Below are 13,539 nucleotides of genomic sequence, written 5' to 3'. Positions count from 1 at the left end.
CTGTCTTGAAAAACAAAACAAAATAAAACAAACAAAATAAAAACCAAAAAAAAACAAAACAAATCAAAACAAGTCATTTTAAAGTTACTATGATTACTACTTGAAAGATGGGCTTCTATATACTATCATTTAAAAGGTAAACAGTGGCTTAAAACATTAAAACATGTAAAAAATTAAGCATTTATAAATTAAAAAAACATTTTTATCACTTTAAAATATATTTTTTATTTTGGGTTTTGTTTTTGGAGACACAGTTTCTCTATGTAGCCCTGGCCGTTCTGGAAGACCTATGGACCAGTCTGGCCTCAGAGATCACCTGCCTCTGCCTTCCGAGTATTGGATTAAAGGCTTAAAGATATGTGTCACTACCACCCAGCTTTAAAATTTAAAGTAGTTTATTTTTTTAATGATATTATGAGTTGTCAGTTTAGCCTTTTTGTTTTTCTTTTGGAGACAGAATCTCACTATGTAGTTCAGATGACTTTCCTTAAAAAATTTTTTAAAAAATTTGTGTTCCAACCACAAATAACAGGAGAAAAGAGAATGTCATTTCTTTTATGGCTGACTAAAATTTCTAAACTGTTGTTTTAATTTTACACATTGATTCCGGAACTTCAAGTGGCCTTCTTGTACTAATTAATCCAGGGAGCTCCTCATTCTCTATCAACCAGCTATCCTCTCATATTAACCCCTGCTCTCTAAGACAAGGTTTTTCTGTGTTATCTCTTGCTGTCCTGGACCTCACTCTGTAGACCAGGCTGGCCTAGAACTCACAGAGATCCACCTGCCTCTGTCTCTGCCTCCCAACTTCTGGGATTATAGACATGTATTACCATCACTCAACCTCCTATTGACATTTTAAAATATTCTTCACACTTATTTACTGTGAATCTCTTACTAGAATATGAAATCTGTAAGAGCAAAAACAGAAGCACAATTTGAGCAGCCACAGCAATTTCCACCTGAACAAAGCGTGGAGAGCGCATAGAGGGAGGAGGCACACTCGCTTTACCTGGGACACTGGCAATGCACAGAACATGAGAATTGCAAACAGTGAAACTATCTAGGATGTTGCCAGGCTGAACGGCATCAATGATGATAACCTTCGTAGCTGAATGGGTGCTGGTACAGATCCAGACTTGACTGGACAATTCCTCTTGATTTTTAAATTCTTTCTGCTGTTCCTGAGTAGGCAGAGAAAAATGCTTAAAATTATATAAACAAGCAAATATCTCTAAAACTGTGTTCTTACTAAGTGCAGTATTAATTCAAGTTATTTCCAGATTACTTGGAAGGGTCAAAATATAATTGTTTATCAGTATTACTAGACTAAAATTTAGTTAGTTCAAGCAGATTGGTGATTAAAAAAAAGTCTGTATCTTCTTTGCAGTAGTTACATACATTTGGCAAAATGGAACTGTAGCCATTTGAATATATGCAAATAATATCTCAATAAAATAAACATAAAAGGGACATCTTGAGAAAATAAGCAAGTGCACAGCAATCCCCACTGTAAGTTGGCTCAAATACATTTTGTATTTAAGAGCTGAACTCCTCCACTCACGAAGCAGGAGATCAAATATCAGTGCATACCTACCTTGAGTTCTTGATCCAGCTTATCTAAACTACTCTGAGATGCACTCCGCTGTTTACTGCCTTCAGTGTCTAGACCAGCAACATCCTTGTAGAACACACTTGCTCCAACAACAGAACCACCATCTCTTGTCTTGCCACCAGACAAATTGACTCCTACAGCACACCACAGCTTATCGGAGGCAGGGGGTGAGAAAGAAAGGTATTATGTCATTTTTTTTTCTCTCTACAAATAGGAAGAAAAATTTCATCTTTTCTTAAAAAAATTAAAGGTAGAACCATGTATAGTCTAAGGCTATACACTAGATGTGGCGGCACATGCCTGTAATCACAGCACTAGGAGAATAAGGCAGAGATAAAGGATTCAAGAGCAAAACAAGGAAGAAAAAAGAGAGTTCAAGGCCACCTGAATTACATATTCTATCTCTACATACAAAACATCTCCACGTTTTAAAATGAGCAATCAATTTACTACAAAAGCAATATTTAAATAATTTTTTGGAGGAAAATAGCTACCTGGAGGAGTTTGAGAAGTCTCTCCTTCAGTGTCACAATTAACTTACCTTCATAGACGCATCTTTTTCATCTAGTGGTCTGAGATAGACAGGCACGGGTAAATTTTTCATCTTATTTTCCCCTTGACCATTGGCTGCCTAGTAATGATGGGGACATACATTAGTAAACCCCATTACATTGAAATTACAAAAGCACCGCGACATAAGCAAGCATGGCCATTACATACTTGCTCCTGAAGTCAAGCTTAGCTTGATTCTGTCATTCTTACTTGAAAAATTAGCAAAAACTCAAGGAGCAATTGCAGACAGTAAGTAGAAGACCTCAGTAGAAGGCAGAAATTCACAATCACACATGAGCACACAAAAGTAGATGTTTGTACACAAAAGTGCCTAGTTTTTAGGAGTACAGACCTAGAATGTTTTATTTACATTCTATGGCTCTAAAAAACACCTTAAAAACCCCTATCCTCCATATTTCTCTAAACGTGCCAAGTCCAAGCAGGTTGAAATGAGCAATTTAGGATATTCTTTCTAGTTCACATTTTCCAAGCATACTCTTCTCAAACTGCATTTCCTGCTAGGCACTCTCATCATTCCCAAGTTACCTGTTTGTACTTCTGAGGCAGACTCCAGCCAAAAGCTTGTACTCGACCATCTTCCTTCTGAACGTGAGCCTTTACCTGTCGATACTGCTCTCTCTTTTGTTCTCTGCGGGAGGCTAAACTAGCCTCAGTTCTAAAAGAAGATGCAGTTTTAATTAAGTCAAAAAAACCACTCAACTCAGAATCAACTTCATAGAGTTCAAGGCCACCCTGGGGTACAAGAGGTTGATAACACACATTCACACACGCACTTGCACGCAGAGGATTTTACCAAAGCTAATCTTTCCATGTTTGTGAAACCAGCCTTCAACAGGTAGTAAGTAGCATGCTAAATCACTTTAAAGTATTAAAGTGAGTTATTAGACATCACACTTACAAAGTTTCAGATGTTATATTTAAAAGAAAAAATTCTGAAGTAATTTGGGATCTTCCTTTTCTTATTTAACAAATTCTGAGAATGTTTTAATGCCAGATGTTGCGCCACAGTTTAGATTCTACTCATTTATTTCATTTTTTAAAAATTTAGGTTCAGTTCTTTTAATTTTGTGTTTTGAATGTTTTGGTCTACAGACGTGTCTGTGCACCACATGCGCACCTGGTGCCCTCAGAGGCCAGAAGAGAGCATTGGATTCCCTGGGCCTGGAGTCACAGACCATGTGAGCCACCATGTGGATGCTAGGAACTAAACCCAGGTCCTTTGGAAGGGCAGCCAGTGTTCTGAACTGCTCAGACATTCTTTAGCTATTCACTTATTTTAGAAGACAAAAAGGCAAACAGACTTAGTAGGCTTTAGAAATATGGAATAAAATATAAAAATGATTCTAAAAATAATTTCTCTTTCTTTGGCCATTTATATTATTGTGAAGTGACTTTCTATATAAACCACACTTAAATTCTATTGTGTGTCACACATTATACATAGTATACAATATTAACCTAATACCTGTGAAATAGGTTATAATTTTCAGAGAGGAAAAAAATGGACTCTGAGAGATTAATTTATCCACATGCATGTAGCAGAGTCACAACACTTAGGATTATAGGTTTAAATTAGGTCTTCGGGAGTTCTACTGGTATTTATCAATATTGCTTTGTCAACAAAAATTCCTTTTCTTTATGAAAACTATGAAGTCCAATTTTTTTCAAAAATTTATATATTTTATTTGTCTCACACATGTGCTTGTGAGTGTGCATCTGTGCGTGCGCATCTGTGCGTGCTTGCATGTACGCCATGGTATGCCTGGGGAGGTCAAGAGACAACCTGTGGGAGGCAATTCTGTCCTTCTAACATAGAGGTCCCAGGAATCCTTCTCGTTTATCAATCTTGGCAGCAAGCACCCTTATCTGCTGAGCCAGCTTCCTAGTCCTGATTTTCATAAGATGTACTGGCTACAAGTCACTCATTCATTCATTCATTCATTCATTCATTCATTCATTCATTCATTCATTTTGGGACAAAATTACAATCCTCCTGGCTCAGCTCCCACAGGTTTAGGATTACATTGCTAAGCTCTACAGGTAATTTACTTACATTACAGAAATCCATCTTTCTTTTTTTTTTTTTCCCCTTCTTTCCATGGCCCAACTCCATAAAATAGTCCCATTTAAGATGGAATTTAAGTGTGTAGCTGATGCTAGCATTGAACTGTATATACAGACCAGGCTGGCCATGAACTAGTGATGATCCTCCTATATCAATACCCTGAGTACTGGGATTAATAGGCTCAACTATTACGTCTGGCTAGAAATAGTTCCTTTAGAGCTATCTGACTTACTGCAAAAGAGTTAGTAAGGAATGAGAAATTCTATTAAGTTACTCTGGCATGGCTTTTTGGAATACTTACTCCTCGCTAAGGAAATCAAATGCCTTGGATTTATCACCAGGTAGTTGAGATAAGGTGCTGCTCCTTTTCTTCACGGACGGAGTCACATGAGAGGTGGGTGCATTGTACTTCAGATTCACAGGGGGTTCAGGCTTCTTTGTCGCATTACTTGAAGAGCTAAAAAGTCTGCTGAAACTAACAAAAGAAACAAAACCCACAGGTATATTATATGCACTGTGAAAACCAATCCCTGATTTCCTATAAGGTTTATGCTCAAGAAAATTTCAAAACTTTGCCAGGCAGTGAGTTAGACATTAGCAAAACCAGTTTTTATAGTTATACTATAGCCTTAGCAGTCAGTCACAGCCAAACTTGGACATTCACGGGAAGGAAACTATTGCTCAGAATGCCAAATGCCTGTTCTTTAATAAGCAAGTTCCATATCAAAAGAGATGCTCTTGCATACAGAAAGCTTCTACTGAACAAATACAAGGGCTCTTTGGCTAGCTAGTATTTGAGACAAGGTCACAGTGACTGTTAAGCAGCAGGGAGATGATATGATGACAGCTGAAGCTTGGTGTGTAGCACTTAGAATGGTCTATTACACTGAAAACACACATCACCAAGTTAACTCACACCATGAATTTTCTAAGCTCAATTTAAGTAACTATTTTCATGTCCACAGTTTTAAAACATTTATGCTTCCAGTAAACAGATTAATCCTAACAAGGTAAGTCTTAACTTCAGTAAACACAGTACTTCTGGTACAAATATAATAAAGTTTAACACACACAGACTAACCAAGCAGTGCAAATACTAAATTTCTCATCTTCTCTTTGATGGGAATTCATGTAACTGTCAATTTTACAAATAATTCACTATTTTATGTAAACCAGCAGATGAGTCCACCAAATGCATAACCAACACAGTGCAGCTTACGATAGTCTACTTTGGGTCCTCAAGCATAGCCTTACCGAGTTGGCATGCTGTATGTTAAAGAGAAGAATTTCAGTTTAGCTATTTCCTCCCAGTAAAAGTCAGTATAATATTCTTGTCTCAGAGTATCATTTGTGCTCACTGTCATTAGTATACTTACAACTGCCAGATGCTTGACCTCTTTTTTTCTTGCATGGCTGGATTTTCTCGTGATGCCCTAATTTAAAAAAAGTATTATTAGATAGGTGTTCTACTCTTTTCTCCAAGGAGCAAAAGACCCAGGAAACTCATGAGATATGCAGAGTCAACACTACATTTAGGAAGCAGTTATTTTGAGCTTACATAAAACAGCCTGCTAAATCTAACATGCTTAGGTAAAGAGCTCCGATTCTTGTCAGATTATTCCTGTGGTAGACAAATGGCCAACAAGCCTCAATGTTGATATTTAAACTTTTTCCACTTTTTTTTTTGTTACTGATGTTGTTAAGAAAGAATGTCTCACTATGTTGTCCAGACTAGCTCTGAACTCTTGGCCTCAAGCAATCCTGTCATCTTCATCTTTCAAGTGGCAAGACTACAGGAACAGAGTACTACAACTAACAATATTAAAGCACTTAATCTGATGGCACAGTACATGATACCAATCCTAGCACACAGGGGGCGAAGGTAGGAGGATTGTAAGTTTGGGGCTAGTTTGGAATAAGACCGTCTTTCAAAAAACCAAACAACAAATAATATGAAAGCAAGGAAAAAATATTAAAAGATATACTCTTAACTCGCATAAAAAGCTTAACTAAGTAAGTAGTGCTAAAAATGATGTAAATATAAGGAAGTAAAGGTTGGAGGTTAGGTTTACAAACTTAAAAACTATGTATAATGTATAAATTTGATGTGATAATCCAAACTCGAGAATATGAGTAAACTAATGGCAGTCAGTTGGCAAACTTTTCTATATCTTTTTCTGAATTAAAGGAGGGAACACTTACCGGGACCATCACCACTAGATGGCAGCAACGTGTGAGATTTAAGAGCCAATAAAGAACAATTACACTTCCTCTCATAAAGTGATAGTTTAAAGAGGAAGTCAGCTTGAATGTAAAAACAGTGATTACTTAGAGGACAGCAGATGTGGAGAGTGAGCAGAGGGGCTGGGCTTGACGGCTGTACTGCACTGTATGCACATACTAGCACTTGATTTGACACCACTAATATGAGCCATTAAAACACCTTAGTGATTAAAATACAAAGATCTAATTGACTGAAAGATGCCAAAGGAAAGTATTTTTCATGAAGAGTAAGGAGGAGGCAGTCAAGAAGTATATTTAATAGGAGGATACTAAATAAAGATAATTTTTTTCTATTCTGCATGTGAAATTGACACTTAGAATATTAATCTCTCCCCTTTTTGAAAAAATGATCATTATTCCTCAGTAATAACAATTATCTCTCACAGATTATGGGAGCATTATGGGTCCTGTACTATCTCAAAGTCTTTGGGATATCTCTGATCTTGTTCTATTACTAATCTAAACACTAACGAGAAAGTTTCTCCAAGTGAACAAACAAAATGGCATAACCCCTCAAGCATGACTTTGGCTGGCAATGAAGGAACACAAGCATCTAATGAAACAACAGGAAACATCAGAACACGTCGCACACGGACCGAATCATCTCTGTCCACCGAACAGCCTCTTGAAGCTCCATCAGCCTCTCTTTGTATTGGTTTCTCTCCATGAGAACTCGGGCCATTTCTACTCTGGTAAACCGCTTCCTCTGGGCTGTGGGAATGTCACTCTATAATGATAAGAGGATGGCAAATTACTCTGGGAGTTTACATGTTTTGGTGTTAGACTCACGCTTAAAACTTATCTTAAATTTTTAAGCATTCTTTATTTCTAACTCAATGACTTTGAAATATCTTTATAAAATAAAGTCAGGCACTCATATTTTTCTGTATGACTGAAAAGAAGTAGGCAATTTAATTTCTGAGTATTAGTTTTGCTATTTGAACATGAAAATAATTATTAAAAATTAAAATTTTCAGCTAATATCAAATAAAGATTTAATATGCCCTCATAAATTTTATTTAGAAACATTATCTAACATTTTGAATTCATGGTCTGTGACATTCAGCAAATAATTATAATTAGTTCCAAGAGAGTTTCATTTTCAAAACTATCAATCCACATATACAAACAGGGGCCAACATAAATAGCGACCTATTATCTTGTTGCTAAAGAATCCGACTATAACAGTAAAAACAAATAAAAGCGAAAACAAATAAAACACAAGGTTAAATCAAAATCATTGCTACAGAGAACAGGATATGAACATGGAATAAGAAGTAAGGCTCCCAAGAGCATGTCTAAGTTAACTGCTGCTATCTCAACTTTCTTCTGGGGAAGCAGGTAGGTTTAATAATAAATAATAGGGCTTTGTTTTGTGGAGAGAAACATTTGTACTTTAGATAAAGAGTAAAATACTGGAATGGTCAAACAGAAGCTGAGCTCAGCCCTTGGCAGTTTTCCTGCTTCAGAATTTAGCCCACCTCTTCAAACAAAAGTCATCCACAAATAACAAAAGACCTGAATTCTGCCCAGTGGTGATGGTGGGGAGGTAAGAGCAGGTGTTTGAGGACAGCCAAGGCTACACACACACACACACCCTGAATTCTGCTTCCTTTAGGGTAGAGGACATATTTGGCAGTATTCTAGGCTTTTAAAAATTACATTTACATTTATTTAGTGTGTCTATGTACTTTGTGTGTGATGTGCATTTATGTATGTGTGTGGATGTGTGAATTCCAAAACACACATTTGGAGACCAGAAGGCAACTTGAGGTAGTCAGTTCTCTCTACTACGTGGTCCTGGGGACTGAACTCACATTTGTCAGGATTGGCAGCAAGCACCTTTACATGCTGAACCATCTCCAGCCCATCTAAAACATTTAATTAATTAAGCATTAATTAACCTTTCTGTGGATTCTAGGAACCAGGCACATATGTAGCACACAGACATACAGGCAGGCAAAACAGATAAAATTAATTAATGTGTGTGTGTGTATGTGTGTACGTATGTGTATGTATGTGTATGTATGTGTATGTGTATACACAAGTGCACCATAATATGTGTGATGTGTGTGGTTAAAGGATTGTAAGCTGGAGGCTTGTCTGGGTTACACAACAAACTGTACCTTTTAAAAATCAGAAACAATAGCATGCTAACACACGTCAGAGCACTGAGCACTGAACCACTGAGGAAAAGTGAGCACACAGCACTAGAAAATACAACACGTGGATATCATATGGCAGCATGAGCTAGCTTATTCATGACCCATAAACATGTCTTCTTTGAAAGGCTTTTATTTATTAATAATGTATTTATAAGTTATTTAAATATAATACTAAATATTAGTAAGACAATCCCAAATTATCAAAAGCTCTAAGAAAAATAGTCCCAAATCATAAACTTACATCATCATCGTCTTTTGCTTTTTGCCTTGCATCTTCAGCTTCTGCACGAGCTCTAGTGGGGAATAAAAGCAAAAAAAAGATGAATTGAACTCATCTTCAAAAGTAATGAAAGAATAGGTAAGCTTTTTGAACTAACTCTAAAGAATTATTTTTCTTTTGAAAAGGGGTAGCAGTCTGTTGCCTTCAACTTGGAAAAATGTTATCATGGCCCTTTTTTAAATTTAATTTTATTTTATGTACATTGGTGTTTTGACTGCAAGTATGTGTTTGTCTGTGTGAGGATGTTGGATCCCCTGGAACAGGAGTTACAGATAGTTGTAAGCGACCATGTGGGTGCTGGGAATTGAACCAGGGTCTTCTGAAAGAGCAGTCAGTGCTCTTAACCATTGAGGCACCTCTCCAGCTTCACAGCACTTCTTAAAACAAAACAAAATCAGGAGCCAAGTATGGTGGTACACGCCTGTAACCCCAGCAACCAGAGAGGCAGAGACAAGTGGATCTCTGTGACTTTGAGGCTAGCCTGGTCTACAAAGTCTAGGACAATGAAGGCTACACGGAGTAACCAGTCTTGAAAAACAAACAAACAAACAAACAAAAAAACCAACCAACCAACAAACAACAACAACAAAAAATCAGGAGGTTGGGTGGTACACAGGCATGGTGGTGCACACTTGAGATCTGAGGACTCGGGAGGTGGAGACAGGAGGACTAGGAGTTCAAGGTCATTCTCAGTTACACAATGAGTTTTAAGGCCAGTGTGGGCTACATGAGACCCTGTCTCAAAAAAAATAAACTACAAAAACAAACTCAAAAAGGTTAGCCATGCAGCACAAACCTATAATCTCAGCTTCTTAAGAGGCTGAGTCAAAGAACAGGTGTTCAAAGCCATCCTCTGCTACACACAGTGACTTAGAGGCCTGCCTGAACCACAAAAGATGATCTTAAGAACAAAAACGACAACAAAAGTAAGCTAAGTAGAGAAAAATAATGAATTTTTTTTTTTCAAAACAGGGTTTCTCTGTGTAGCCCTGGCTGTTTTGAGTTTGAAGACCAGGCTGGCCTCAACTCACAGTGAATTAGAGGCCTGCCTCTGCTTCCCTGAGTGCTGGGATTACAAGCGTGCACCACTATACCTGGCATTGAAGGTTTGTTTTTTTTTTTTTAATTGAAGACTTAAGAATTTTCTTGTTTGTTTTTAAACATTTATTTATATTTGTGTGTGAGCATGCGAGTGTATACCAGGTAGTGTGTGTGCACCAGGCACTTGTGAGTCGACTAATGTGGATGCTGGGGACTGAACTCAGGTCTTCTGCAAAAACAGCAAGTGCTCTTAAACATTGAGCAGTCGCTCCGTCCCCTATGTTTGTTGTTGTTACTTTAAAAGTTACTTTATCCTTTATGTGTGTGTGTGTGTGTGTGTGTGTGTGTGTGTGTGCAAACACATGTGTGTACACGCACACCTGCCTCCACAAGCATTTGCAGAGGTCAGAAAACAGAAAAGGGTATGGATCCCTTAAAGCTGGAGCTACAGGCAATTGAGAGCGACCTGGTGTGGGTTGTCTCTGGTCCTCTAGAAGAGTGAGCAAATACTCTTAACTGCTGAGCCATCTCTCCAACCCACAGTTACAATTTTTGACACCATGATGGACAAGCAAAAGAAAAAAAACAAAACCCAAGACTTTTTGAGGAAGAGACTGGTAAACAAAGAGGCCAGCTCATGGCAGAGGCAAATGGCTGAGACCTTTACTTCCTTCAGGTGGCCTTTGGCCCTTCCTGATCTGACTTAGCTGAAGGCCTCAGTCTCAGGGTTACACTTATAATCTTTTGTGGCACCCAGGCATGGTGTTTAGTTCAGAGCAGGAGTGTGTCCCAGGGTGACTATGATCACAGCCCCACACAGGGAGATGACAGCCTCATGCTGCAGGTCAAAGGCTGGACAGGCCTGGTTCGATCGAGGAGCTGCTGAGACTTACTTCCTGAGTTCCTCCTCCAGTTCTTTGTTCTTTTCCTCCAGTTTCATCTTGGCTTGTTTCACGGCTTCTAACTCTCCCTGCAGCACATCTTTCTCACAGGTCAGCTCATCCACTTTTGCTATTAAATCATTCTTCACAACATTCAAAGCATTTCTAAAAACGCATATTTCAAGTGTCATTACAAATATACTTTCCATCTTTAAAAACTAAAATAACTGTCAAATCATAAGGTGGATCAACTAAGAACCACAATATGGTCTTTCTGCTGTTTTTTAATAAACAAAGGCCATAAAACAATCGTTTTAATGTTTGCTCTTCATACTTGTCAAGCCAATATGGATAAAACAAGACACACCACCAATAAATAAAATCAGCATTAAGAAAGATTCAAGTTAAAAAACAGCTTTCTATTCAGGCGGTGATGAGCACACCTTTAATCCCAGAACTTGGGATTCAGATGCAGTGTATCTCCAAGTTCAAGGCTAGCCTGGTCTACAAAGTAAGTTCCAGGATTGCCATATCTACACAGAGAAACCCTGTCTTGAAAAACAAATAACAAACAACAAAACAAAACATAACCCAGTTTTCTAAGGCTACTAGTATTAAAATTTCTGCAAAGGTATTACTCAACAATACCGTCAAATTCTCTTTGGCATTTAGTACTGAGAAAGTAGTTTGGATTAGAAATAAGCTGAAAGAAAAACATGTGAGATACAGTACATTTGGATATGTTGGGTGTGACTTCATTTACAGTTAGTGGCATTCTGTGTGGACAGACACAGTTATGCCAAAATTGCTCTGGCACAGCAACTGACAAGTGGACCCTATCTGCTTCTTCACATGACAAAGGACCTGTCCCATTAAAAATTACCCCAACAGGTGGCTTGAGGGCCTTAAGACTCCACAAACTACCCAAGAATATAAAACTATGAAGGAGAGATCTACAAAAGTGGCTGGGTATAGGCCAAAACATTCATGAAGAAATGCCAAAACCCAATGAAAAGAGAATAAGAAAATGGCATGTCTTAGAGAAAAAAAAAAAAAAAAGAGGTGAATGACACATCTAGAAAATGGATACTTATATGGTGGAAAAGAAATAAAAACTATATTTTTACAAAAATATCAGAGCAATAAAACCTATGAGGGCAATGAGGTGCTCGTTACCCATGTCCCTGTGTGTGCGCAGGTGCTGAGAAGAGAATGAAATGGGTAGGAGTCAGTACAGTGCTGTGTTGTTAATAATCAGTCACAATCACTGACTTGGACAGAGAAAACACATTATCTTTCATTGAGTTAAAATTTTTTGCTTACTTGGTCTCCAGCAGCTGTGTGTTCTCTAATATGAGATTCTCCACTTCACGACCCATTCCTATTAAAAAAAAAAAAAAGATAAAAACTTTAAAAATAAATGTATCAAAAATTACATATGAGCTATGGTCCTAAGTTTCATTGTTTTTTTTTTTTTTACTTTCCTTTAATCTTATTCTGTCTACTTCATTTAATGTTTTTATGGAATGGATAAAATTATAATTAACTAGTCATTACAGACTAAAGCTGCTACTGTTCACTTTTTGTTTTTGAAATGGATCTTGCTATGTTACACTGCTCAGACTGTCTCAATTTCCTTGGTTCAAGTCATCTTCCTCAACTTTCCAACAGCTGGTGCTGCAGATGCAAGCTATCAGCAGCTCTTCTCGGCCTGTTCTTCACATCTATCAGTTACATTTTGTTTTTCGTAGATAGGATTTCAGGATGATCAAGACTATTCTGCCAGATATTCTTAATAAGTATTATTATTTATGAAAAATGAGCATTGATAGGGATCAAATATCATTTCTAAATCAGAGATGCTATTATAGGCTTCTGACTAAAAATTTTTATTTGACTAATAGAAGATAAAAAGAAGTAAGGCCAAAGACAAAACCCCAAGGCAGATGAAACCTTACCAAAGAAATTATGGTCTTAAAGGCCATGCATTCCATGTAAAGCAAAAACAGAACAAGAAATGTTTTATGTAAGAAAGAGCATGAAAACATATTGTTAGTCTATAAAGTTCTATGCATGTATGAAAAACATCTGGACTCACAATGTTATGACTCAATGCATAATGACGTGCAAGAGGCAGAAATAAAGATGACTTCCTTCATTCATAAGGATGCTCTCTGGGATACTCAAAAACGCTTCACCAATTTTGCCTCACAATAAATTGACTTACAGTGAAAACTCCAAGTCAACATTACAAAGTGCCCTACAAAGTGCCACACATGAAATAATAATTTTCAGTTGTCACTTTATAGAACTGTGCTTAATATTCTAATAAGTAGTATAATAGAGAGAATATTTAATGTAAAACTCATTATAGCCACCTCTCAGAAAAATAAAGCTATTTGCTTCTCATAAGAGATTGAAGAAAGCCGGGCACGGTGATGCACACCTGTAATCCCAGCTCTCAGGAAGGCAGAGGCAGGCAGACCTCTGTGAGTTTGAGGCCAGTTTGATCTATAAAGCAAGCTTAGGACAGCCACAGCTACACAGAGAAACCCTGTCTCACAAAAACAAACAAAACAAAACAAAAAACCAAGCAAAATAAAGCAAAAAAAAAAAAAAAAAAAAAAAAAAAAAAC

At 37.4% G+C, this 13,539-nt stretch overlaps 1 protein-coding gene across 8 annotated transcripts in view; it reads right to left on the bottom strand.

Annotated features, from left to right (window-relative positions):
• The window catches only part of Spag9 (sperm associated antigen 9), a 122,403-nt gene that overhangs the window by 28,688 nt on the left and 80,176 nt on the right, over positions 1-13,539 (bottom strand). For all 8 annotated transcript variants that reach the window (XM_055619852.1, XM_055619855.1, XM_055619853.1 and 5 more), the window contains 10 exons: positions 12,227-12,284; positions 10,916-11,068; positions 8,943-8,994; positions 7,133-7,263; positions 5,630-5,686; positions 4,555-4,728; positions 2,714-2,843; positions 2,157-2,246; positions 1,598-1,765; positions 1,013-1,184 (listed from right to left, as the gene is read on the bottom strand). In XM_055619852.1, coding sequence (XP_055475827.1) covers positions 1,013-1,184; positions 1,598-1,765; positions 2,157-2,246; positions 2,714-2,843; positions 4,555-4,728; positions 5,630-5,686; positions 7,133-7,263; positions 8,943-8,994; positions 10,916-11,068; positions 12,227-12,284 — 1,185 coding nt within the window. The remainder of the gene's footprint in view (positions 1-1,012; positions 1,185-1,597; positions 1,766-2,156; positions 2,247-2,713; positions 2,844-4,554; positions 4,729-5,629; positions 5,687-7,132; positions 7,264-8,942; positions 8,995-10,915; positions 11,069-12,226; positions 12,285-13,539) is intronic.

This window comes from Psammomys obesus, unplaced genomic scaffold, assembly GCF_907164565.1.
Source record: "Psammomys obesus unplaced genomic scaffold, mPsaObe1.curated_primary_1811, whole genome shotgun sequence".
Lineage (NCBI taxonomy): Eukaryota > Metazoa > Chordata > Mammalia > Rodentia > Muridae > Psammomys > Psammomys obesus.
Note: the sequence above shows the minus strand (reverse complement) of the source record. Positions and strands in the feature narration are given on the sequence as shown.